This window comes from Betta splendens, chromosome 14, assembly GCF_900634795.4.
Source record: "Betta splendens chromosome 14, fBetSpl5.4, whole genome shotgun sequence".
Classification (NCBI taxonomy): domain Eukaryota; kingdom Metazoa; phylum Chordata; class Actinopteri; order Anabantiformes; family Osphronemidae; genus Betta; species Betta splendens.
Genome location: NC_040894.2, coordinates 5,527,896 through 5,554,129, shown reverse-complemented (window position 1 = coordinate 5,554,129; position 26,234 = coordinate 5,527,896). Strand labels below are relative to the sequence as shown.

The 26,234-nt window shown below is 47.5% G+C and overlaps 1 protein-coding gene and 1 long non-coding RNA gene across 5 annotated transcripts in view; one reads left to right on the top strand and one right to left on the bottom strand.

The window, feature by feature from the left end:
* Positions 1–102: 102 nt before the first annotated feature.
* LOC114868933 (protocadherin Fat 3) overlaps positions 103–26,234 on the bottom strand; it is a 46,453-nt gene continuing 20,321 nt past the window's right edge. For 2 of the 4 annotated variants that reach the window (XM_041073794.2, XM_029172597.3), the window contains 35 exons: positions 26,120–26,234; positions 25,754–26,035; positions 25,297–25,647; positions 24,924–25,097; positions 24,303–24,833; positions 23,640–24,004; positions 23,325–23,478; positions 22,647–22,754; positions 22,383–22,566; positions 22,082–22,302; positions 21,501–21,953; positions 21,294–21,428; positions 20,824–21,217; positions 19,993–20,189; positions 18,775–18,928; positions 18,443–18,676; positions 18,162–18,340; positions 17,387–17,600; positions 17,090–17,304; positions 16,865–17,002; positions 16,528–16,671; positions 16,188–16,385; positions 15,831–16,108; positions 15,193–15,752; positions 14,908–15,039; positions 14,585–14,742; positions 13,972–14,500; positions 13,725–13,878; positions 12,416–12,569; positions 11,413–11,829; positions 10,671–10,926; positions 7,481–7,579; positions 6,831–6,890; positions 6,531–6,569; positions 103–4,185 (listed from right to left, as the gene is read on the bottom strand). In XM_041073794.2, coding sequence (XP_040929728.1) covers positions 3,431–4,185; positions 6,531–6,569; positions 6,831–6,890; positions 7,481–7,579; positions 10,671–10,926; positions 11,413–11,829; positions 12,416–12,569; positions 13,725–13,878; positions 13,972–14,500; positions 14,585–14,742; positions 14,908–15,039; positions 15,193–15,752; positions 15,831–16,108; positions 16,188–16,385; positions 16,528–16,671; positions 16,865–17,002; positions 17,090–17,304; positions 17,387–17,600; positions 18,162–18,340; positions 18,443–18,676; positions 18,775–18,928; positions 19,993–20,189; positions 20,824–21,217; positions 21,294–21,428; positions 21,501–21,953; positions 22,082–22,302; positions 22,383–22,566; positions 22,647–22,754; positions 23,325–23,478; positions 23,640–24,004; positions 24,303–24,833; positions 24,924–25,097; positions 25,297–25,647; positions 25,754–26,035; positions 26,120–26,234 — 8,731 coding nt within the window. In that variant the 3' untranslated portion in view covers positions 103–3,430. Of the gene's footprint in view, positions 4,186–6,530; positions 6,570–6,830; positions 6,891–7,480; positions 7,580–10,670; positions 10,927–11,412; positions 11,830–12,415; positions 12,570–13,724; positions 13,879–13,971; positions 14,501–14,584; positions 14,743–14,907; positions 15,040–15,192; positions 15,753–15,830; positions 16,109–16,187; positions 16,386–16,527; positions 16,672–16,864; positions 17,003–17,089; positions 17,305–17,386; positions 17,601–18,161; positions 18,341–18,442; positions 18,677–18,774; positions 18,929–19,992; positions 20,190–20,823; positions 21,218–21,293; positions 21,429–21,500; positions 21,954–22,081; positions 22,303–22,382; positions 22,567–22,646; positions 22,755–23,324; positions 23,479–23,639; positions 24,005–24,302; positions 24,834–24,923; positions 25,098–25,296; positions 25,648–25,753 lie in introns of all 4 variants that reach the window. The other 2 variants (XM_055502049.1, XM_055502050.1) reach the window with 1 other exon arrangement.
* Positions 4,112–25,925, top strand: LOC114868937 (uncharacterized). The gene is made up of 10 exons (XR_008692454.1): positions 4,112–4,241; positions 5,736–5,843; positions 13,710–14,735; positions 14,889–15,073; positions 15,156–15,783; positions 15,886–16,079; positions 18,246–18,422; positions 20,003–22,310; positions 22,431–22,572; positions 25,787–25,925. It is a non-coding gene; the product is annotated as an uncharacterized LOC114868937 (long non-coding RNA).

Genomic DNA, 26,234 nt, shown 5'->3' with positions numbered 1-26,234 from the left:
AAGTCATTTTAAAAGCCGTAATGACAGATTTTTGAAATTCTAATGAATAATTTTAAAGCCCATCGCTGCTTCTTTGTACAGCTACAATTGCTGGACACTAAATGTTTGGCGGTGGAAAAGTTTATTCTTGTGTCACACAACCCCAGTCACCCTCGTGTATCACAGAGAAACATTCAGCATTTCAGGAGTGGGGGACCTTGAGAAACCTACAGAGACAGAAATCATGCACATTTGCAGCAGCACTCACAGACAGACACATATAATATAGACTCACTCCTTAATTGGCCAGAATGCGCCGCGTGTGACAGAGCAAATGAAACACAAACCCAATCAGGGGAATGTCTGGTTGCCATGGGAAAGTTAGCCTGGTGGAGAGCTGGACAATAACAAGCGAGAAAGTTTTTTGAGTCAACTCCACAGGGGACAACAAGCAAATAATCAAAACCCACAAAGGTTCCTCTGTGAACAAATGCAGATAGTGGAGATGCACACTGGCCACAACCTGACTTCACCAATCAGCAATCAGCAATCAATAACTGATCGACTTCTGAGGATGCGTCATGAGTGATAGGAACTGTGACCTTGCCAGCCGCTGGCAGACCTTGTAACATTTAATAATTGAAAGGTTGCTGTACTGTAATTTGGATTATGTGCAGAGGTGCATGTCGTATTAATCAAATTCAGCGCTGAGGCTGTGCCACGCGGTTTACAGGTCTCATCTGCTACTGAAGATGTACAATCCTGTGCAGACACAAGTGTCACCCAATCGCACATTCGCTGCTTTTAGAGTTGCACATCCTGCAGAATGTGATCATAGCAGTGGGTCATATAGGAATAAACTCGGACGAGAACAAGGAGAGCCGGGGAATAAGACGGATCTATTCAAGGTAGCAAAGGACTGATTCCTGATGTAAACAGAAAGATTAGGCTGAAATCTGTTCAACTGTTGACACTGTATGCAGGCAAAGCAATCTATGCCGTGATTACAAGACGCTTTTTTGTGAATCATCTCAGATGATTTCAAAAGACTGACTGATCATGCAGATTATGCACTTGAAAAAAAAACAAAAAAAGAAAAACATGTTTACGCCTTTGCATTTCCTGAGGATTGGATGACTTTAAGCTCTACTAAATCAATCTGCCAGATTTTATTTGGGAAGGCAGGCAAAACAAGAGGTGTGACAAGACTGGTGTGAGAGGATTAAATATTTATGGGTATTCATGTAGTCTACGCTGAGATATAGCTCACCTGCGAGCGCACACCCAGTCCAACATATGCTCAAGTCTCACCTGCTGCTTCAATTGCATTCTTATTTAGGATTTAGGGTTGAGCTTCTACATAATGGGAATTTAAAAATTCACCCTGATAATTTGTGTTCTCCGTTGGTGCCAGTTTCCCACAGGTGCCAGACTTTAACTGCCTCAGTCCCCAGATGTACAGACTGAGTCGCTTGGAAGCTGTAAAGTAGCCAAAGGTGTGAATGTTGGTCCATGTGTTAGCCTGACCTGCATGAGTGTGAGGTGCAATGTGCTTCAGCGGTGCAATGAATGAAGCTGAATGGGGGTAAAAACACGGACACCGTCCTCTGAGACATTTGTGATACATGCATGTATCTGTGTTTTTCACCCTTTAGTCGTACTTTCAGAAGAAGTTCATTTACTGTACAATACTGTATGTACCATCAGTATAATACTCCCCCGTTGAAAAAACGTCTTGCAAACAGTTCAGTCCATTTACTTTTGTTGGAGCAAGAAGAGTTTGCAGACGCTTAACAAAAGGCTTTTCAAACAAAAAAAAAACTTTAATGGAATTTTTGCTAGAATTCACAGGGCTCCATTTAAATCTACTAACCACGCGCCTTCCACTTTCTGTCTTAAGTGCTGTCTTTCATAAAAGGCCCTTGCGCAGTTGCGTTAAAACGCACGCACAGCACAGGCTGTGATGTGGATGATTTGTATTTACTCCTCGTCGTGTCTACACTCACTCTCAGAAGTCCGTAGCAAACTTCAGTCTATGCACTTGTTTGGGTGTTCATTCTCTTTGCCACAAGGAGAGTGTTTTGTCACGTGAACCCCCCCCCACACCGTTTCAAACCATACACCAGGAGTCATGTTTACCAGAGGATTTATGATTGGTGTGAGACAGAGGCAGACTCGCACAGCTGTTTCCATTACAGTGTGAAATTCCGACGGTAGACATCTGGTCGGGCTCGTTCCCAATCCACAGTCCTGAACTGTCATTATGAATAAGTTAATCGCTAATACCCCAAGTTAACCACCACCTGTTTGTTCTGCCGGTGTTTCGAGGTTGTCGAACACGCTGCTTAAATCCATTTACATTCCCTTTGTTGTGAGGAAGCTGGGAACACGGACCCACTATTGACGCTGTGTCATCAGCGAAGCGACAGTGTGTAAACACGTTGGTTCTGCAGAGTGGCTGCATCAACTCTGAAGGCAAATTACATATTTATATCACATTTAAATTGGCTAGGTTTTTATCTGGAGCTCAGCTAAACCGCTAACACATACATACATACATACATACAAACATACACAATGTACACTGGAATACTAGGATTTGTATTGTTGCTGAATCTGCATACAGCTACAAACCTTCTTTGTTGAAATGACAGGTCAAAGTTGGTGTTGAGCTCAGATAATAAATATGTAACATTACCTAAAGTGCTGTTTTTACTCATACTTACATGAGCCTCGTGCCCTTGGTGCATGTGTTTAATAAGAGCAAACAAACAAATGAATGGTGCAAGTAAAAAAAATATATAAATAGTAATTAGGTGATTAAAGATCCCCTGGTATTAACGCCTGGCAATCTTAATAGCATCTCTGAGGCTGTGTCAGGGACGTGGGCGAACAGTTCTCTCCAAAACAACAACCCCCAGCATGTGTCAGTAAAAATAAGAGAAGCGTTACATAGCTGAGCTTCCAAGAGGGCTGTGTGTGCGTGTGTGTGTGTGTGTGTGTGTGTGTGTGTGTGTGTGTGTGTGTGTGTGTGTGTGTGTGTGTGTGTGTGTGTGGGTTCCCAAACGACAATATACTAACACACATACAAAATATTATCATCTACAGTAAGACAGAGACAGACAGGCTCTTTCATATTGATGGTCATAAACACTGTTTCAGTGATTCTATAAAAAATAAATGAGCAGAGATTCTCATGTACATGTGATGGCATCTAGAGGATGCTCGTATTCCTCTATCTTATAAATGATGTGGGGAAGCAGTGTTGGCCTACAGCAGGAGAATGATGTGGAGAAATTAAAATATACATGGTAATATATTCATTTAATTATTTTAGGTGTTGGACCAACCGCATAGTATAATATATCTCAATAATAATCAGAGGGGGTTACTGCTTCTCTTTAATATAGAAAGAGTATTAAAGTTCTTCATTTTAAGCATACTACAGTGCCTATTTAAATCCATCCCAGCCTGCTGTGGGTTCAGACCCAGTGGAGGCTCTGTTTATCCGCGTAGCTCTCCTGGCTCTCAGAGACACCAGGTTCAGCAGTCTCTCCAGTTCGTCCCCAGATCCTGTCAGAGTGCCGGAGCCGAGCCCTCCCCCGTCCTCCTGCGAGCCCCTCCACTCGCCTGGCTGCAGGTCCCACGCCCTGAGAGGGGGCAGGAGCTGGGCTGGGTGAAGGTTAAGGCCGGGGGGGCTGGACGGATAGCCTTCGTAGGCCCGCCGGGTGGGCGGTAGAGTGTCATAGAGGCCCTCTGCGTCATCAGCTTGTTCTGGGTTCTGGCTGCACTCCCGGTATTCCTCGTAAACAGGCGAGGAGCTGTCTTCGTCGCTGTCCTGGCTGTGCAGCTCCTGAAGGCCTCGGCGGTCCTGGCACCCCCCCACATCCCTGCTCCTGTTCCTTGTGTTCTTCTCCTCGCCGATCGCTCCCTCCCTGTCAAGGATCCTCTTCCTCACCCACTCGCCTGACTGATTCCTCTCCCACTGGAAAGTCCTCTTTGCAGTGGTCTCCTGCGCCCGCTCTCGAGCCCTGTCGCTGCTAGAGCCCAGTACTCTGTAGTCCAGCTGGAGGGAGCGCGTGCTGCCGCCCCGTCTGATGTTCTGCTCCGTGTCCCTGAGGTCATAATGGGAGCCCGCCTCAGGTGCACGTAGATGTGATGGTGACAACCAGCTCGACGTCTGACAAGAAGACTCCCAGCGGAACGCTGCAAAGAGAAGAGGAGGACGAAGACAGTGAGACGGAATAAATCTATATAAACAGGTTGGGAGAGTTTCAATGACAAATAGTGTGTTGGTAATGGAACAACAAGTAGAAGGATGAACTACTTAAGAGAGTTAATATATTGTGTTAGGAGCCTGAGGATTTATTCCCTGGACAAACTAGCTTCGCCAAATCACTGGAAGTATGTAGGTGTCAGCCGAGTGTGTATATGTCTCACAAACAGCTTTCCTGCATCTGGGCTTTTTTTTCTGTCCACACTTCATTTGTCCTCAGAAGGTCACACTTAACTAATAAACCTGTAAAACCACATCAATGGAAGTCACTCCCACCTCCTCCACTTAAGAACAAAATATCGCTGCCACTTTTTTATATTAATGAACTGCCTGTGTACACACTGTGGGCTGTTTTCCCTCTGCTTATTACCGCCGCCCTTTATTTCTTTTAATCATCATTAAACGTGTTCCTATGCGAGCACGTGCCCACGTGCATGTGTGAGCATGCAGGCAGTCGGTCTCTGTCTCAGGAGACTTGTTGCCTTGTTTTTTTTTTACTGCATCGCTGCGAGGATTACTGTGTATCGTGTTGCATCTCCTTCATGCTGCACAATGGCCCCGTTTCTCATTCAGTACTTATTAATGCGCAAACAACACAAGTCACCCAAAAATTCCCCATTTTACATTTGAGTGCATGCTGTTAAATGGGTTGACACGGAACTCCTTAGTAATCCACTACTTCCTACAAACTACAGCATGCAGGTTGCATAATTCATGGTTAGGTTAATGAGCTGTGAGTGAAAAAATATCATATTGATGAAGTGCGTGGTGCCAGAGGGGTCACTCTCTGTGTGGGATGGCGAGTAGACTTCATTAGCAGTGCCAGCTCCTGGTATATAATGCGTGACACGTGTTTGGAGAAGGATGTCTACTGCACCGCCATGCCAGCAAACCACAAAACATGTGAGCTTTCTAATGGCATTCCATGCTGCGGAAATATTTTCCCATCTGATAATTCTTATTGTTAAAAGGTTATAGGAGGGGAATAAATTAAAGCTCTTACAATCCATAATGTACTGTTTGATGAACTCTACACAAATCTCATCTTTGCTCTGCAGGTGGCGACTCGCTGTCAGTAAAATGGAAAAACAAAACAAATATCTCATGGGACAGGAAACCTTTGATGATGAAATTCTCTTCTCATGGATACGGCTGAACACAGTGAATTACAAACACGGGAGGAAAACACACTCGGCGATGGGAGAGGATGCTGGCGGAGAGACATTTAGCAAGGCGCCGGTGGCGCACGGGCAAAAATATTAACATTTTACACTAGCGACACACTGTAACTGTACACGCACAGCATGATGATGTGAAGAGCAATAATGATATCTGAAATTGAAGAGTGTTTCCATTACGTTCCTCTCTCATTAGAACACACTGTTCATACAGTTACGTGTGGCGCCCTGTTCGTCAGTCAGTTTCTTAAGCTCACATATTTGTATTAACATAAATATAATGAATCCACTTGTTTTTCTAGGGGCAACCTACTGGACAACACTGATTCATCCTCTCATTCCCACTGAAATAAAGCTTATTATGCTCCAGCAGGCTGCCAGGGGCCGAGCCATAAACAGCCCTGCTCTGGGTAAGTAATGAACTGCTTTGTAAAGCTAGTAAATTACATGCGACTGATAACAAACAGACTTGGTAACTGTGTGGCAATTAATAAGAGCGTGGAGGTCTCATACAGTGGTGCAGGAGAAGGGTTTAGGCAAAGTTGTGTGCCCCGTGTTCAGCTAAGACTGAACAGTCGGCCTCTAGAAGCTCTTGAAGCTGTTTCTACTGTTATTCTTTGCACATGTGCCTCTTGGCTTCTGTCCAAAGTCTACTGAGACTCCAGAGAAGACCAGAGTGAGGAAAAGACCCATGTGGCCTGAGTAAACTCAAAAACCTTAAAACTAAGAAGAATTTGTTCATAAATCATCCTTGCATAGATAACTATTATAGCTTTATTATATAGATTGGTATAGATTTATTATAAGTATTTTTAAACAAATGTTTAACAATGAGAAGCCTGATTCTGGTTTAGAATTTTTTGCCAGATGAGAAAACGTAACTAGAAACAGGGAGAGACACATTCACATCCTGTGTGGGTCGCAAGGACAGGCATGGGCTGTAATGGGCTGAATGGGGTATGGCTATGATAAAAGTATTGAGAGAAAATAATGTAAAGAACACAAAAGGTTGGGCTTTGGGATCACAGCTGGGAAAATAAAGCCCACGGGAAGGCAAGTTAATAAGATGTTTTTCAGTTGCGTTACATCTCACTCACCAGAGCGGTTCTGCCGCTGTTCGTTGTCCATGGTTGACACTACAAAGGGAGAGAGAAAGCCGAAGTCAAAGAAAGACTGAGACAAACAACACAGAGACCAAAAGAGGGAGGAAAAAAAACACAGAGATCCAGCTTCAGAAACTGACAACGTATTGAAAACCTAAGGATTTTCTTTTACTCCCGAATAAGAAGAAGGACTGAGCAGCAAAAGCTTTTCACATTATATGTTGGAGCTACTGAATAAACACGTTGGCAGATGAAGGGGAGTCAGGGGAGTTAACAGGAGACAGTCTTTCATACCTTCACTCTCAATATTATCAACAGCGTCATTGACGAGACGTATGACTGTCACTATGGAGGCTAGACAGAAAGGGAGAGAGGAGAGTCACGTCAGCGCGTTCATGGGCAGAGTGTGTGTGTGTGTGTGTGTGTGTGTGTGTGTGTGTGTGTGTGTGTGTGTGTGTGTGTGTGTGTGTGTGTGTGTGTGTGTGTGTGTGCGTGTGCGTGCGTCCGAGCTGTTTGTGTGTTTTTCCTGGAGGGAAATAAGAGAGACATCATTTCAGCGTTGCTAATTACACAGCGGAGCATCTTCATGGGATCCTTATCTGAGGAACACAGACCTACGCACGCGTGCACACACATGTTCATTAAGGTGTTCGCCTTCTGCCCTTTGTTTTCCAGAGAAAGATCAATGGTATTGACTTACTGGAGAAAAGGTGCCTCATACATTCAAAGAAAAGTGAGAAAGAAGGACTTTTTTCTCCCACTGCATTAACCTTTGATGCATTTGACACACCTTCCTTGTTCTTACACCCAGAGAACTCTTACTGTAGCAGCTGCACATACACTCGTTGCTTGTGTTTCTTAAATAGAATTCAACATCCACATGAAAGAAACGCTTTCACTGAAAGAAAAAAGCAAATATTAAAATGCTTAATTTGTCGCCTTACCGTTGTCATCAAAGGACTCGGAGGTGTAGGAACTGAGGGACTGCTCCTCCGACGTGGAGTCTGAGAGACACTCCACCTCGTCCACCATCTCCGGCATCTCTGATTCACAAACACACACATTTTACACTTACACATTTGTGGTAAAGTGGGTGAATAAATGTTCACAAGTGTTTCCAGTGAAACTTTACGGAGAGATTTCTAAAAATAGACCTGACTGAAATCTGAACCGCTTTGTAAAGATGCCAACGCTCGTTCATTCACATTTAATCCTGCTGGCAGTGATAGGCCAGAGCTTAAATAGGTCACCCACTGTACTGTACATAGCAACTATTCCTACCTAATGACAAGCTTTAGGTTGTATGTACAAATTAAACTGGGTCCTTCTTCAAAGAATGCCCAGCTGCTTTGGGGCAGAGCGTTTTTTTTTACAAATCCCTGTGCATCCGCTGCAGCTCGTGCTCTGCTCGTCTCTGCACCAGCTGGAGAAGGCGCAGAGGGTGGAGACACCCGAGTTTGCTAGTTCCAGTGACGCAGGGTGCAGCAGATGTGAAACGCGAGGCAGGAAATGCAGCTAATCACGTTATAAGTGTTGCTAAGTCTCGTTGATTAGGCAACTCGCACTTCAGTGATCAAAGCTCTGATTCCCATTCACAATCGTGACATTTGGTTGTGCACCAACGAGTCCGATGCAGTTTTACTTGGAGTGAGCCGGTGGGCTTAGGGTCTCCAGCGAGCCTTGACCTGCGAGTCTGTAGAGGCGACACCTGAAATAAACAGATGCTCACGGGCCAGTGTGATCCCAGACAGCGCCATTTCAAGAGTCGAATCGAATGAAATCACTCGGTGCCAATTCGGAGCGATTTTCAACAATAACAGCCAGGAGGGCGGAACGGGTACTTTTGTTTGAAATGACTTCAGATGAAGGGCTATGTTGTTACGAATGGCTTCAAGACTGTGTTAAGCCAAGAAAAGGTACGCGTCTCCATGTCCTTTAACCTCGCAGCCATACAATGTCTGGTTTCGCTTCAGTGGTGAAAACGGTGACAGGAGGAATAGGCTCCAAAAATGATACTTCATCATAAAACTGCTGGAAAATGAGAAATGGCAGCTTTAATGTCCCGTCTGACCATTAGTATTAATGTGATCATTCACAGTTTGTTTGCCTTCATCTCATTAAATGCTTGCTAAAAAGTAATATGTACAATAGATGCATATGCAGCTGCTTATTTCGGTCTTTGGGAAATAATTGTGAATTTAACGACATGTTTTATAGGCTCTTATTAGTAAATGGCTGTTGTGAAATATGTATGAAGATGTTCTAGTGTGGGAGGCTTTGTGATGGCAGCTTGCTTCGCATAAATGAATACACGACTTGACACCCTTGTTGACACATCTATTCAAATCTGATTTTCTTAGTGAAGGGAGCCGTCGGACCTCGTAGCTTAAAGTGCCCTCGAGGGTCAGGATGGCTGAGCCTACTGTACCTACCACCATGCTACAGTACAGTACGTGGAGCTAAACCCAGGTTGCATTGTTTACACGTCTCAACATAATAACTTTAGAAAGATGTTTTTTTAACATATTTTCCTTTCTCTTGTTGCCACCGAGTATTACACCGTGTGTGTGAACACTGGCAGCCACGCCTGAGGCTACGGGCCTGACCCCTGCCCTAAACCCACCACTAACACGCTGCCAAATCACATCCTCATCGGGCCACACGCTCTTTAAATCCCTACACTTCTCCAATTGTAAGAAATTGAAAAAAACACAGCCAAGAAGTGTTTTTGGATCTGCTGTGTTATTCAGTGATAAAAATCAGTTAAAGCGTTAACATTCTACATTTTTGGACTCTTTTACCTTTTTATTTTTATCTTTCAGTTCATCATCATCATCATCATCATCATTTAATTTTTCATGACATTTCATTTATTAATGAAGCAGCAGGTATTCACAGAAAAACAACTAATAATGTTACTCGTTAGTGTCTCACTTATTGACTTCTGACCATCTATTGCAATATTCATTAATCCACTTGTTGATGATACTGTGTTGTAAATAAATAACTAAACAGTTTCCCATAGATTCATTAAACTGGCAGTTTATGCTGGCGACATTAACAATATGATCAGGCTCTTCATTACTATTATCCCACTGTAATTAATGGCCCATGATGCAGCTGTGAGCCCTATGGGTCCGTGCTGTTCTTGTTTGTGCATAAACTCAGCAAGCGAGCAAAAAAATAAATAAAATAACCTATTTTCCGTTCCCACAGGATGAAATCAATAATTAAGAGGAAGGAAGTCCCCATCATAGCCGGTATTATTCAAACAACAGGTTTAAATATGTGATGTCCACCTTAGCACTTAGCCACGTAGTTATTTCACTGATGGAAGACAAAAGAACTTCACTCTCATTGACAGTTCAATTTAAAATTCATTTTCTTTCTCTGCCGGCCTCAAACCGCTCTGTCATTGTTGAATCCCACTGTTCACCTGCCCTGCACCTGCTCACCTGTCCGTCATTCCTGGTATATACTGCGTATCAGTGCGGAGCTGCCTGTGCTCCATGTTGTTTTCTCCAGCTTGTTCTAAAGCCTCTCACGTTCTCCTTCTGTCGGGTTCTCTTGCCTAAACTTCTGATTAGAACCTGATGAATAATATACCTACAGAAAAAAATGCCTTATTTTTTAAAAAAAGAAAATCTTTTTTTAACGTTTGTTTCTAAATGTAGTTCAAATGCGAGGTGCAACAGAGATAAAATCTTGACTAGTAAAAAAAACCTACAGAACTTGGCAGAAAAGTTGAATTTCTTCAAGAGGAGCTTCAGCTTCTGTGATTTCTTTCTTTGAGAGAAAGTAGGACAGGAACATAGGACATCAGTTCCGGCTGATTACCCTGACCATTCAAACAGCAGTGCACAGAAGATGTGAGCGCTATCTTGATGGACATAATTGGTGATTGTGGCAGTGCCACAAAAAATAACTTGCTCTGAGGAGGTAAATAAGTAAAGGTAATCACTGTTCAACCGCTCCTTATTTTGGCCAATTTTCCTTGATGTGTGATCAAAAACATGGATCACTGCGTTAGTTGAGTTGATGGGTCGGTGTAACACACACACTGACATCACGGCCTGTGTGTGTCTGTGTGCGTGCGTGCGTGTGTGTGTTCGTGTGTGTGTCTTCCTGTCTTACCCTGTGGACTGTTCTCCCTCTGTGTTCTCTCCAGCTCAAACGCTCTCTGGCCCCACTCCTCCTCTCTCTCATCTCTCAGCATCTCCGGTCCTTCCTCCCTCCTCTCCTCACCTTCCCAGGACACCTTGTGGGCCGGGCTGAGCTTTGCGCGGCAGGCCACGGCTGAGGGCAGATTTGGTGCCACGCTGCACACGGCGATGCCCCTCCTGTTGGCCACACCTCGAGCACTGGACATTTCTGAGAGGAAGCTGCTTAACTGCAAAGAGAAATATATTGAATTATTTTTTGTTTACAAATACAACAAACAATACGAGCATAACGACTTATTTGGGCTGCCAACATTAATATAAGGCCTCCACCCATTAAGCTTTATTGTTGTGTAAAACTAATTATAAACACACTGCTGCACTGAGTAATAAGTTCTTTCATTATAGAGAACATGATGCTGTAGTTACTGGCTGAAAACAGTCAAAGACAAATACTGTGTTTTTCTGTTTGGGTAATATCTCCTTAAAACTATGGCACAAGGTCCATTGTTTAGTTTATTAAAGTCTGGGAGTGTCTAATTTATTGTCTATAACTTAAGAAGTCTCTTTAATATTACTTTCGACCACGAAAAGCTTATCTTTATTTATTTCAAACAAATAAAAATGTTCCCGATCCTGTAAGACAGTGACGCTGTTTGCAGCTCAAACTGTGACAGGATCAGGATTTAGCGCGTTCAGTCACTCAGTGTTCGTACCTGGCTGACCTCGCTGGAGGTGCTCTTGTCCCCATCCTCGCTCCTCACCGCCTGGTTGCTGAGTCCTCCCGGCAGAGGAGAGTGAGCCGTGGGACGCACCATGACCTGGGGGGGACCCCCGGCGCCGCCCCCCACCTCCCCGTAGGTGCTGGTGGTCCCCGGCGAGCCGGACACGCGCACGGCTTTGAACTCAATCCCATCGGCCACGGTGCGAGTCTTGTGTAGCATGTAGCTGGTTTCAGTGGAGATAGCGGAGATGCCCATCACGGCCTGAGTCCCCGGGCCCAGATCGGAGTCCTTCCTGAATTTGATCTTTTTCCTAAACGCGATGAAGAGCACGAGGAGGAGGAGGATGACAAAGGCAAGGACTCCGATGCCGATTATTTCTCCTGGTCCGATGTAAGACAGGGGCTCCGCCTGCTCGACACAAGAGAAGCGTCAGGAAAAAGAAAAGCTCTGCATCTCTTGGTGTTAGTACACTTTTCTTTCTCATGCAATGATGATGATGATGATGTTTCATTAATGTGAAATTAAAACATTGTATCACTTCTAGCACATTTCTGATGTTGAAATTCCTCAGATTCTCGTTTAATAGACCAACATATTCACTTGTTGTGAAAGCGGCTAAATGGGTTTTCTTATCTATGCTTACTTTTCTGCTAATTGCAGTATTCTAGGGAATAATGGAGGCGCCTTCCGTCTCATAATGCACAACGTTAATTGAGTCTCGATACAAGGTGGATGACGCATGCCAAAAGTCAAGAGCGTAAGAACTTCAAATGGAAACTGCGATGCAGCCATTACCATACTTCCATTCATCTGCCGTGGAGACAAAGATACCGCGCTATTGAATAAAGCTTGCGGGAGCACGACGCGCACTCAAAATTCGCAGCGGCTTCCCTGAGTACGCCAGGTCTAATTAGGAGCAAGCTGAATGCACAAACAGGAGTGAGTGACGCCAGCGGTGCTGTTGTGGGGCGTGGGTTGGTGTTTTCCCCGTTACCTGCGCGTCATCGCCAGCATCGGCCGGCGTCTCGTCGTCACAGAACTGACCCTCGTACCCGTCGGAGCAGTTACAGTAGAACGACCCGAACGTGTTAACGCACGCTCCGTTTCCACAGTCGTCCTGGTCACATTCATTCACATCCTCGTTACATCTGCAGAGGCACAGAGAGAAGCATTGCTATGCGCGGGAGCCGGCGCTATCAGAGACGAGGGGAGAGTAGGGGATGAAAGCTCGACAGCGAGTTAGAACGCGAGCAAGAAAATAAATAGTTGAGAGGCTCGAGCTGCTCTGGCTCCAACTGAATGAAATATGCCTGAATACAAACACACGCAGCAGACACATACATGCTCGTCTCACAGTACTTAGCCATTTTAAACATGGCACCCTGCTGTGTAGGGGAGAGAGAGAATATGTGTAACCCCTTTCTTTCTTTCTTCTTCAAACTAGTGCTAAAAAGCTGGTGTGATGTAGGAGGACGGAGCACGTCTGCTCATTGGAGTCTGAGGTGTACTTTCACTGAGAAAGTGGAGATTTTATACTTCAGAACTTTCTTCTATCTGCTTCAAATTTTATATTTTACTTTGAAATGCTTAACTAAATGGCATATTTAAAATAAAGCAGCATCTTTGTAATTTCTGTGACCAATGCTTTTGCTACACCCACAGCTGCTTGCCTGTGGCAGGCTATAGTTTAGTAAATAAACAGATACTTTTCTTTTAATTCTTGATAAAGATTTGCACAGTATTCAGACTGAAAACAACCTATTATTTTGATGTTCTTAATTATTCAGCTTAATACAACTGCATGACCTTTTTTTCTCAATGTAAAAGCAGCATTTGTGCTTCTCCTTCGAGGGACAGGCGCCGTCTAGCGGTGGCTCTGCAGAACAAGCTCACAAGCAGAGGGGTTGTTTCAAAGGCAATTACTGAGGCGTAATTAAGGCAGCAGGCGAATGATTATAGGCTTTTAAACTGAAATTACACTACACCCAATTAGATTAGAAACACTCATTTATGTCACTAAACTATAACAATGCAGAGGAGTGGTGGGCTGCTCCTGAATCCTAATCCTGTGATCATGTTTAAATGCACAAGAGGATAGCTGCAGATTTGAAAAACTGGAAATCATTGCTATAATTGTGTATATACTGTTGAAACGCCATTGTTAACACCATCTATGAATGTTTTACTGTCAGTGATTATGGAGTTAAGGTGCGGGATTGTGTGTGTGTGTGTGTGTGTGTGTGTGTGTGTGTGTGTGTGTGTGTGTGTGTGTGTGTGTGTTATTGCAGGCTATTTCATCTTACATAAGTCCCCCGAGTCCTGGAGGACATCCACAGAGGAATGCGCTGCCTACAGGCCTGCAGTCCCCTCCGTTCTGGCAGGGGTTCGGCATGCAGGATGTCAGTTCAACTTCACAGCGCCCCCCGGTGAAGCCAGAGCTGCAACTGCACATGAAGCCTGCGCGAAAGAGTGTGTGAAATATTTCTGTTATTTATTCAAACGCCAAGGTGAGTACCGGCCGCACACATTTGCACTATTATCTACACCGACCTCCCAAGGGCAGGCTGCTGCAGATGGCTCCGTTGAGGCAGGGCTGACTGACACATGGGTCTGGATAGAGCACGCAGCCCAACTTGACCTCGTTGAGCCCGGCGATCTCGGCCGAGCGGCTCCTTTTATTTTGCAGCGGCAACTCGTCGCCGTTCAGCATCAGCGAGCCCAGGCACCCCTGGAAGCCGTCCTGAGCCCTCGGCGGGCCCCTAGCTCGGTCCCCGAATCTCTGCACCGCCTGGTTTCTCCCCGGCCCCGGGCTGGGCCTCGTACCGTGGCTGCTCGGAGGCCTCACCTGGGCCCCGAAGAAAAAGGAGGAATCCGGGGCCAGAGGCCAGAGGCGGACGGGTGCGCGAGCCGCCCGCCGACGTTCCACATAGCTGTCATCCAGCGACAGGAGCGTATAGTTCCTTGTCAGCTCCAAGGCAACAGCGTGCCAGAGGCCGTCATTTATTGGCCTGCCAGAGATACCCATAATGCCTAGGGTGTTGTCACAGTCCAACTGGAACCAGAGTCTACCCCCTTCAATCTTTACAAAGAAAAAAATATATTATTAGATCTAAAACAACAACCTGCAGTAGTGCATTGTAGCATTAAGACATGGCAGGTTTACTTTGAGCATGGTGCAGGGGTTAACGCGCGTAAACATGATGACTCCTCTTCTCTGGAGAGTTCTGATCCTCAGGCCGAGCCTCATCTCTCCGCTCTGCCCGCTCTCCGTCACCCTGTATTTGATGTAGCTGTTCCCGGAGAAGCTCAGAGAGGTTTGTCCTTCACATGCGCAAAACATCGAAACACAGGATCTGAGTTAAAAGGGCAAGGCTTTAACCGAATAATAGAAAGATGAAATAAATAATAAATAATCCCTTCCTCGTAACGGGGTTATCTACTCTAACTCTAAGTACGTCTGCATTTAGCATCAGGATCCGGCTGTACCTGCGCACTCGTCTAGTTTCTCACGCTGACACTGGCAGACAGAGGGCGCTGTAGGACCGGAGCGGACACACTGCATGTCTGCTGGGCAGGACTGTCCTTCACAGAGCTCCACAGGGGTGGGGCATGCGCCTCCTGTGCAGAGAGGAGCGTCTTGATGAATATCTAAGTACTACATACTACGCAGTATATCACCTGTTTTTCTGTGAAGATACCCTTTACATTTAAAACTGTATTCTGCATTCATTCAGACATATGTTAGAAGGAGAACATGGGTTTGGCGCTCACCGCAGGTGCAGGTCTCACTATAGCTGAACTTTGGCGACACCAAGCTGACCCTCTCCGTGCTGTAGGTCACCGGTGAGTCTCCCTCCGTCACAAGTGTCTTTTCACACACCCTGTCCCCGCAGTCCAGCTCCCCGGAGCACACGCTGCTCACCACCACCGCCCCGACCAGGAGCCCTCGAACCTGGCCCCGTGCGGCCGCCTCCTCCAGCCTCGCCGACAGCTCCTGCTGGGAGTAGAAGCCGCCCATCCGCCCGCCGCCCGCCGCCTCTGGCCGTTCCATGGCCAGGAGCAAGTCCACGCTATGCGTCCCCCTCACCGGCTGTATGCAGAGGATGTGGAGCGGATCCTGCTGCCCTGGTGACCATTTCCAGCCAGCGAGTCCACGTAGCGTGAGCTTAATCTGGTTCAGGTAGCGGCCGAGCAGGTCCTCTGGTGACAGGGAGCTGAAACGCAAGGTCAGCGCACTGCGCAGCAGCAAATCTGTCACCTGCTCGACTTGGACGGACACGTCGGCAATCACGGCGAAGCGCCCGTCGCTCACCGTGGCGTTCATCTGATACCTGGAGGAGGACGAGAATACGAGTTTGCGAGGTTCATTTTTCCCACAATACCCTTGGCTCTGCTGGTGTGAAGTTTACCTGCCAGGTTCCAGGCCGGGCACAGCTGTAATGCTGCCATCTTGTCTGTTGATAGTGAACATGCTTTTGGCCTGAGGCCTCTGGGTGAAAGACAGGACGTCACTGGGATCGCGGTCCGTCGCGTAGATCCGACCCACCAGGCCGCCTTGGAAGGTATCCGTTAGCATGACAATGAAGATCTCCAAAGGGGACACGGCCGGCTTGTACTGGCTGTTCCCAATGACCCTCAGGAAGACCCAGGAGGAAGAGGTGAGACTCGGTTTACCAGAGTCACTTGCCTAAAAGGTCAAAACCACATTGCACTATGGCCATGCTGACAAAGTCTGGGTGAAAAACGTTAAATCCTGGTTTACTAGCCTGTATTTCAATGGTGAATTCTCTGGGAGCTTCAGGGCCCAGCACGCGGCTGGAGTACAGGGTGCCACTCTGGTCCAGCGAGAAGAAACTCCCCTCGTTGCCTGACACAATGCGAAAGTCAAAGGGAGGCCCGTTTTTAGGAGAGTCTTTATCACCGACTGACAGCGTCAGCAGGGGGGTGCCAGCGGCTTGATTAAGCTGGAAGAACAGAGGGAGGCTTTAAGATGACGCCAGCACAAAGGCCACACACACACACACACACACACTCACACACACACACACACACACACACACACACACACACACACACACACACACACACACACACACACACACTTACCTGTATGACAGCAGTGGCGTTGGGAGGATTGAAGGCAGGAGGGTTGTCGTTAACATCCGAGACGTCTATGTTGATGGTGACAGTGGAGGACATGGCAGGGGAGCCACTGTCAAACGCCTGCACTGACAGGGAGTATCTGGAAACCTGGATGGAGCACAATGAAGTCAGAGCCCCACAGCATCGGTATGTATCAGGCACGGTATGCTTGCATAATATGAGACTTCACTGGGCACTGACCTTGAGCAAACATGGTATTTTCTGTTTTGGCTGTGCTCAGGAACCATAAAATTACTATTGATTGTCTCTAAGATATTGTACTATAGAGATGCATCCTTACTAGTTCTCTGTCCAGCCGCTTATTGACTTTGAGCAGTCCTGTTACAGGGTCAATCCAGAAGTGGTTGCTTCGGTCACCTTTCAGGATAGAGTAGGTGATTCGCCCATTAACCTGGCTGTCCAGGTCCTCTGCCAGCACCTACAGAACACGCAGAGAATTATAAACTAGAGTAAAGTAAAAGTATAAATCCATAAAGACCACAGGAGGAACAACAACGCGGCTCACCCGTGTGATCGTCTGCCCGACGGGCGCGTCTTCGCTGATCAGGACGTTGTAGATGTCCTGACTGAAGGCCGGAGCATTGTCGTTGACGTCCATCAGCTCAATGGTTACCATGGTAGCGGTGCTGAGGGGAGGGTTGCCGCTGTCCCATGCCTCAATGGTGAGGTAGTAGTCCTTGCACACCTCAAAGTCCAAATCATCAGCCACAGTAATGGTGCCTAAAACAGACACGTGTAATTAAATGTAGTTTTGATCACACGCTGAGCTGTGAAAGAACCAGACCACGACCTGGGACCTCACCCAGGTTTCTGTCTATGGCGAACCGTCCGAGCTCGTTTCCCGACCGGATCGTGTAGGTGACCTCAGCGTTGGGCCCGATGTCGGCGCTGGTGGCCAGCACGCGCATCACCTCGGTGCCGACGGCGACGTCCTCAGGGACCGTGACCGTGTAGTCTCTCTTCTGGAAGACTGGAGCGTTGTCGTTCACGTCCAGAACCAAAATGGTCAAATCAACCTGAAGGAAAAATAGGAGTTTTACTGCCATCATATCATTGTTCCTACAAAAAACATTGCAGAAATCACTGCTGTTAGTACAATTACAGTACAAATACAAGCAACCACACAAGCATTTATCTGCGCTAACGCTTCACAACCGCCTGTGGTTAGTTTCTGTGGGTCACGTCCTGAGTGCGAGACAGACCGGCTCCCACTAACTGCACAATTTGATGACAATTTATCTTAATTAAAATCTGTAGGGTCTTTATCTGATCTCTACAGTAAACATCATGTATTTATTCATGTGCTTTTTAAATATGTGTATGGTCAGAAATATGAATAGCACATCACCAGATTCATGAGTCCATGACTGACTGATCTCTAACTTAAGGTGTTGTGCTGTTTATAAATTCTTGTGGTTTAGTTAGTTATGACATTGACCTATGTTTTTACAAATAATGGATGTTAATTACTGTGTGGCAGTGCTAATTATACTGTCTTGATTTAATTACTTGCTAAAGCCTCTCAATCCATTTACACACTGAGAGTTATTTGACACAGCTAAGGCTTTAGTCTGTACCTGCGAGGACTGTGCCCCTTGTTGTCCAGCCTGGTCAGTCGCCTGGACTCGAACCCGATACGAGTCTCTGCTCTCTCTGTCCAGATATTTCTCCAGAATCACCATCCCAGACACCGGATCGATGGAGAAGAATCCATTGGCTGAATTCGCCAGAGAATACACAACAGTGCGGTTAAGCCCTGGATGTGACGGGAGGAGAGAGAATATTAGCAATGCTGATGAAATATGGTTCATTTAACGTGCTGGATGTCTAACATACAGGTAGTATCATATCAACTTACCTTCATCGGGGTCTGTGGCTTGCAGGCGTGTTATCAAAGCCTTGGGGGCAGCATTCTCATACACACTCGCGAGGTAATGAGAGGAGGAGAATGAGGGGGCATTGTCATTCACATCCAGCACTTTCAGAGAAATGTCAGAGCGGCAGAACAGCCCTCCTCCATCAGTCGCCTGAGCAATGAGTTTGTAGCTGGCTGCTATTTCCCGGTCCATGACTGTAGCTGTGCGAAGCTCGCCTAAGGACAGAAAGGGGAAGGTGGTATGAGGTGTAGGAAAAGATGCTGAAGGATGTTTGGCTGTTCTGCTTAGAAATGGAGATAAGCATCCAGCGTACCGGTGTTTGCATCCATGTAGAAATCCTCCACCCCAATTCCAAACAGCGAGTACTGGATCTCAGCGCTGGTGCCTGAGTCAGCATCGGTGGCGCCCACTGTCAGAATGCCCTTGTTAGTGGAAATGTCCTCAGGAAAAGAGGCGCTATACACTGCCTGTCACACACACACACACACACACACATATGTCATCACACAGCAGAACCACACTGTGTGGAAAAAAAAACACATTTGTCCAGCACGTCAAAAAACACATTAAACTGCCGGGCGCTACATCCATTATCGCTGCTGATAGAACAAGCGTAACACAGTTAAGTGTCCTTTCCTGACTCGCCTCCACTCCCGCAAGTCACTGCCACGAATGAACTTCATGGCCTTGCACAGTGGGAAGCCGTCCAAGGACGAGGCGACGTGCCCCCCTCGTCCCTCGTGCTGCAGCGTTTGCTCAGTCAACACATTTAAGACTGCACCTTTGTTTGGCTGGATGTGCTTAAGAACTAGCGCCCCTTAGCTGTATTCATTCATATTCATTCTCATTGCATCTAATGCAAATCACCTTCACAATCACCAGCGCTTGCGAGCCTGCTTCCACTCTGACTAATACTACGGCTGACGCTGGAAGTGCTAGTAGCAGCATTACTGCTCCGTGAATTACTGTTAGTATTTTACCATTTCTACAGCTGACTGCTCCCACTGTGTCCTCCGCAACCTGACATATTACTGCTCGTACTCACTGGAGTAGCAGCGTAGTTGTACAGTACTACTAGACAGCTAATCACAAGATACGTCTTCATTTATTTTGTCATTGCATACTTTTAAGAGCTCGCTCCAGGTAATAAGTGTTACTTAAAGCACTATGTTATTATACGGAAGCACAGCTGAGATGCAGATTCAATTAACATGACATTTGTACCTCAGTACAAACCATGAATCACTACTTTAATCAAACGGCGCCAGACTTCTTACCAAGTCATAAATATGGAAATTTTAACATTATTCCGTGCAGCCATCGTTTGAGCTAACTCTAAAACCTGCCCTTAAGTAAAAGATCAGAGTGTGGACATTCTGACCTTGACTTGTTCCTCAGAAAATCTGTCCTACTGTATGAGACTAGACTGTGTTATTATCGGACTAAATGTCTAAATTATTTTCATTAATTGTTTAAGTGTGTTACCTGGAATCTGTGTTTGTTTTGATTTTCATTTCATTTCATTCCTGACCTGGTTGCAGATGGGGCTGTTGTCGTTGGCGTCCATGACGGTGACCTCCACCGCGGTGCGAGCGACGTACAGGCCGTCGCTGGCCGTGATGTTGAGCAGATACCAGTCCTGCTGCTCGCGGTCCAGCAGGCCGCTCACGTAGACCTTCCACTCCCCCTGCACGAGAGCCAGGCCAAACACGCCCCGCGGGTTTCCCCCTGGAAATCACAGGAAGCCAGATTGCTGGCATGTTGGTGACGGACAAACAGAAAGTTGTGCGGAATCACGCGATGAATGAACATGAGCCCTCTCTCCATCTAGACCCTCAAAGAATTAAAGTAGCCTTTCTGTGCAATCAGTAAACAGCACCATGTATCAAACCGACCAAAAAAAAACCCTTCGTTACTGTGCTTCCATTAGGCCAATAAGTATTTTAAATGCCAGAACACAAGGCAGACATATGTCATCCGTAGCCATTACCAGGCTGTGTTATGTGAGTTGGCTTTGGCTGAAGAGACATCACCATGAATCTCATAGAAGAAGAAAATGTTCTAGTTGGAGTTTCTCTTGCGTTTCCCTGCGAGGTAGTGCAGTGACATAAATAAAGAGGGAAGGGTTTGGGCTGCACAAGGTTAGATGCTGAAAACTAATTTTCTAAAGCAATGCACATCAGGAATTTTATGTAAGGAGGTAAAGATATTAGAGCAGAGAATGCTCCATCGTAGGAGGTGACACTACACCGTCAGCGGGAATGTTACTGAACTCTGCGTTCGTTAGGTCACAGGCAGAAGACTGAAGAAGAAAACCATTAGATAGATGCAGTATAATGGTTCTGAGATGCAATGTTCTCACCGGTGATGTAAAAGCTGACCAGGCGGTTCTGATCCGTTCCATCCTGGTCTTTGGTTTTCAGAACGGCCACCACCTCGCCGAGCGGGTCGCTCTCCTTTACCGCGCCCCGATAGAGCTCCCTCTCGAACCGCGGCGGGTTGTCGTTGACGTCCGACACAGTGATGGTCACCACCGCGGTGGAGGACAGAGCCTGCAGCTCCCCCAGATCTGAGGCCACCACCTCAAAGCTGTAGCTGGAGCAGGCCTCGTGGTCCATCGGACTCAGTGTGGTGACCCAGCCTGTTTTGCTGTCGATGGCGAAGACTGAGGCGGTGGTGACGGGGCCACTGAAGGAGCGAGCGTCCTTTGTTAAGTCCAGGTTGTAGGTGAGCATGGGCCCGAGGCTGTAGGCGACCTGCAACGAGACGGAGCCGTCGAAGCATCTGCCACTCTCTAAGCTGAACTCCCACCGGGACTCGGCGGTCACACACCTGCCCGTTGGCTCCCCAGTCTGGATCAAGGGCTCGCACCTGGACCACTCTGGTCCCCACCGGCATCCCCTCCATCACTGTTGCCACGTAGGTGTTGGTCTCGAACACCGGCCTGTTGTCGTTCACGTCCAGGATCTGCAAAATCACAAGTCTTCACATGTTCAGCTTGAAGGTTTGGTGTAAAGCGTTGTTAACGGCATCACCGACCTTAACCTCCAGGTCCACGGTGGACATCGACTCAATCAGGTCTCGCCGAGTTGTCGCTGCAACCTTGAAGCGGAAGGTGCTGACCTGCTCGTAGTCCAGCGGTTTCACCAGACGGATCAGACCCGTCTCTCTGTCCACCAGGAAGGTCCCTCCCTGGTTGCTGTCGACCGTCTCGCCTCCGATTGCAGTGAAGAAGCCCATCTGTCCAGAGCCCATGTACACGGAGCCCAGGGCGGTGCCCACTGCCGTGTCCTCGGGGATGGTGAAGGAGTACTGAGGCTGGCTGAAGGAGGGGACGAACGCCTCTGGAGGGACCACATGGATGAAAGCTGACACCAGAGAGTGTTTGGCTGGAGAGCCGCAGTCCGAGGCTTTGACAAAGAAGGACAGCATGGTCCCTTGGAGGTGGTCCACCGTGCTTTTAGTCATCATCCAACCACTGTCTGGCTCCACCTTGTCAGCAGCAAACAATCACTGTGTCATTCTATCCTATTGGCAGTAGAGGCCAAGTGATAAAGCACTTAGCTTTGACTCACATCAGGCCTAATATACTGTATTTGAAGATAAAAACATGCACTGACCTCCAGCACATCGACCAGCGACAGACGCGCCTCGCTGTAAAGGGAGTAGATGATCCTTCCATTGGACCCAGCATCAGGGTCGGTGGCCTGGATCTGCGTGACCAGAGAACCTTTGGCAACGTTTGCTTTGATGCTCATGCGATACTCCACGGCTCTGAACCGAGGGGCGTTGTCGTTCTCATCCTCCAGAACCACTCGCACCGTGCAAAATGACGCCCGGCCTGCAAATGTAACGTAACAGATTAAGAGATATTTAGATTTGTATCTTTCAATGCTTAGTCTGGATGGTGACTATTATTACCGCCGCCATCCAGGGCCATAACCGTCAGCACTACGTCCTTGTTAACAGGGTTCTCTCTGTCTAATTTCTGAAGAGTGGATATGACTCCGTCTGCATCGATGGCAAAGTGGCTTTTCCCCAGGTCATTGACGAAGGAATAGGTGATCTGTCCAAATAACCCGGAGTCCTCATCTGTAGCTCGAACCTGGAGGTAAGAATTTATTATCGGTTTGATTTTTTAACAAGAAATCCTGTAATTTAGACTAAATTAGCGACTAGAGTTACCTGGGTGACCTTTGACCCTGGAGGGGCGTTCTCTGGCACCTCAGCCAGGTAGAACCTCTGGCTGAACACCGGGCTGTACAGGTTTGCCCCCAGCACGAACACAATCACCTGCGAGTCACGTGTCATAATTATTATTCTCATAATCTGTTGGCCTTTTGTTGGAGCCGTCAGAATAATCATCGCTGGCAGACGAGCTCATCAACACGCTGTGCAGGCCAAACGTTAGAGCATCAGGTTTATAACAGGGGCGAGTGATGGCACAGAGCAGCTGCAACACTTGTGGCTGTGAAAAGCGACAACAGAGGTGTGTTGTGTGTATTTCACGTCAGCAGACAAGGAGAGACCAAAAAAATGGGTGACAATGGGCAAAATGTTATGTGAGCTATCAGAGATGTGATATTAAATCCCACATGTCCCACCTGTAATTACCACTAGGAGACAGATGTGAGGATTTTTTCCAGTTGGCACCTTCTCCTCATCATAAATTTGATATGACGCGAACACACATTAACCTCCAACCGCAGCGCAATAAAAACCAGGCAGCTGTGAATGTTTGTAATAAATTTGAAGTGCGAAAAAAAAATCACTCAGCCGGGCTGCGTTCCGAACGCTGCAAAGGTTAAAGGAGAGCACGCGAGACGACTGAAGCGCGTTGCACGTGTTAAGAAGTCGTGTTACCTGAGCGGTGTTGGTGAAGACGCCGTCGGACACGGATACGTTGAGCTGGTATGAGAGTTTCATGCCTTGTCTCCTCTTGTTAGACAGGCTCAGCACCCCCGTGTCCGGCTCCATCATGAAAGTCATCCGCTCGTTTCCCGAGAGAATACTGTACCTGAGGACAATAAAAAAACAACACCATGATTATGTTGGACAGTTACAAGCTGCTCACAAGCCACTTGCAATAAGAGATCATACTTTCCTGTTCTCAGATTTGATTTATATTTTAAACATTTTCAGGATAACATTTCAAAACAATAAGATTATTTTTCCCACCTCAGTCTATGAGCATCGCAGATGTCGGCGTCGGATGCCTGAACACAAGTCACGAAGTGTCCTCTGGGAGCCAGCTCACTGACATAGGCCTCGTACAGCGCCTGGCTGAAATTAGGCGGGTTGTCGTTTGTGTCAGTAACAATCACGTTGACGCTGACATCAGCGCCGAGGGCAGGGTCTCCACTGTCCGTCGCCCTCACAATGAAGTTGTAGCGCTGGATGAGCTCGTAGTCGAGCAGGCGTGCCGTGAATACCAGCCCGCTCTTACTGTCGATGTGGAAGTAGTCGCTGCTGTTGTTGATGTCAGATAGGATCTGGTAGCTCACTGCCGCATTCCTCCCCGAGTCCTGGTCCTGGGCAAACACCTGGGAGAGCAATGGTACACTGTGTGTTGTCTCATGCATTACTGGAGATAAAGTCTGATTTGTTTGTCCGGATTTTGATTTAAAACCAACGCAGCCGAGTTGGATTCAAATGAAAAAGGGATGTTATGGCTACAGTTAAGTCAGAAAAAGGATCTGTGCTTTCAATAATGCGGTGTCAGAACTGTCTTGTGCAAACATGTGCAGCAACAGAAGTAAAAGGTCAGAACATTTGCACTGGGAACCAAGAAAAAACCCCACTATATGATATTTAGACGCGACGCTGGGGAGGCGTTCGCACCTGTAAGACGGTCGTTCCGATCATGGAGTTCTCGGGGAGCACGGCCGAGTACGAGGCGTTCACAAACAGCGGCGGGTTATCGTTCACGTCCAGAACCACGATGTCCACGTCCACCTCCGACTTGGCCCCGCTCAGCGTGTCCGTGGCCCTCACCGTCAGCCTGTAGTACTGCGTGGTCTCGTAGTCTAACGGGTAAACCACGCTGATCACCCCCGTGTCGAAGCCGATGTCGAACTGGAATGAGAGGTCTCCATCGGCCACGGTGAAAATGATGCTCTGGCCCTCGGGACTGGTCGCGTTGATGGAGAGCACCGAGGTGGAGACGGGCACGTCTTCCCTCACGGTGACGCCGTAGAAGGGCTTGTCGAACACGGGCATGGCCTTGTTTACCACAGTAATGGGCAGCTCCACCTCGCTGGACAGAGGGGGGAAGCCACCATCAGTGGCCACAATCACCACTTTGTACTCGGCATTAGACAGGTCCACCCCGAAGGCTCTCTTCAAGGTCAGCTCCCCTGTAACAGGATTCACCTACAAGGAGCGTAAATACTGTCTGAACTGAAGCCTGAGAGGGAACGAACACATGGATCCAGTGAAAATGAAGATTCCTCCAGATCTCACCTGGAAGCTCCTGTGCTGCTCCTTTAGGCTGTACGTCAACTCTCCATTCAGGCCGTGATCTTTGTCAACGGCCGAGACCCTGAAAACAGTGGATCCCGGCTCTGCCTCCACCTGCACTGCGGCGTAGTAGGGGAGGTCCACGAACGCGGGAGCATTGTCATTCACATCCTCCACCTACGGACAGACGGACCGTAAAAAGGGGACTTTCTGTTACTCCAGGTGCTAAAACGGGGGCAACAGCGTCATTAAATATTGTTATTGACATAAAAGTAAAGGCAGGTAAACCATCTGACTCCATATACTGTATATCCCGTTTTACAGCGTCATTATTTTTTTATCTCACAAACATCTTTGATATTTTAAGCATGCCCACCTGCACTTGTACGATCACCCTGGCCACCCTGAGTATCTCATCCTCTCTGCTGACCTCCACCACCACGTCGTAGCGCTCCTTCTCCTCGCGGTCAAAAGGCACGCCGGTGGTGAGCACCACTCCACACGTCGGCCGGATGGCGAAGCGCCCGCCGGGGTTCAGGAGAGCGTACTTGAGCGGCTCGTTGAGCCGGTGGCCCACTGTGCTGACCACGCTCACCAAAGTGACATTGGCTACGTTCTCTGGGATGGAGGCGGAGTAGACCGGCGAGGTGAAGAGCAGGCCGCTGTCCACGGCCTCGCGGACGAGCACCGTGACCCACGCTGTGCTGGAGAAACGTCCATCCCACACCTTCCAGAGCAGCAGGAAGATCAAAACTACTCATTTGAACAAATCTCAACGAAACCTTTGATGTGTATCCAGTAATGCTTTCTATTATTGCGACATTTCCTCCTACCTTAACGTTTAAGCGATAACGGTCTTTGTCCAGGTTCTGATTGATGACAGTCACCACCCCAGTGTAGCGGTCCACAGAGAAGAGCTCCACGCTGCTGTCCAGCAGGGAGTAAACTAGCTGCGAGGCGATGGATTTGTCGGGGTCCAGGGCGAGGTCGGCCGACATGTCCGGGTCAAAGGCCTCAACCTGAAGGACCTCAACCCCCACGAAGGTTGGCAGGAGCAGGACTGTCTCATAGGTGTCCTGAGAAAACTTCGGAGGCGAGTCATTGATGTTGATCACCTGAGACAAAGCAGAATATAAGTGAGTCAAGGATAAATCATTAGGCAGCAGCTGCTGATTCATATTCATACAGCACTTACTCACCCTTATAAGCACCTCCGCTGGGCTGTCGGCGCTTCTAGGCGGCTGACCACTATCTCGAACGTGGATTCGAAAGAAGTACTCAGAGAACGTCTCATAGTCTAGACTGGCAATTGTT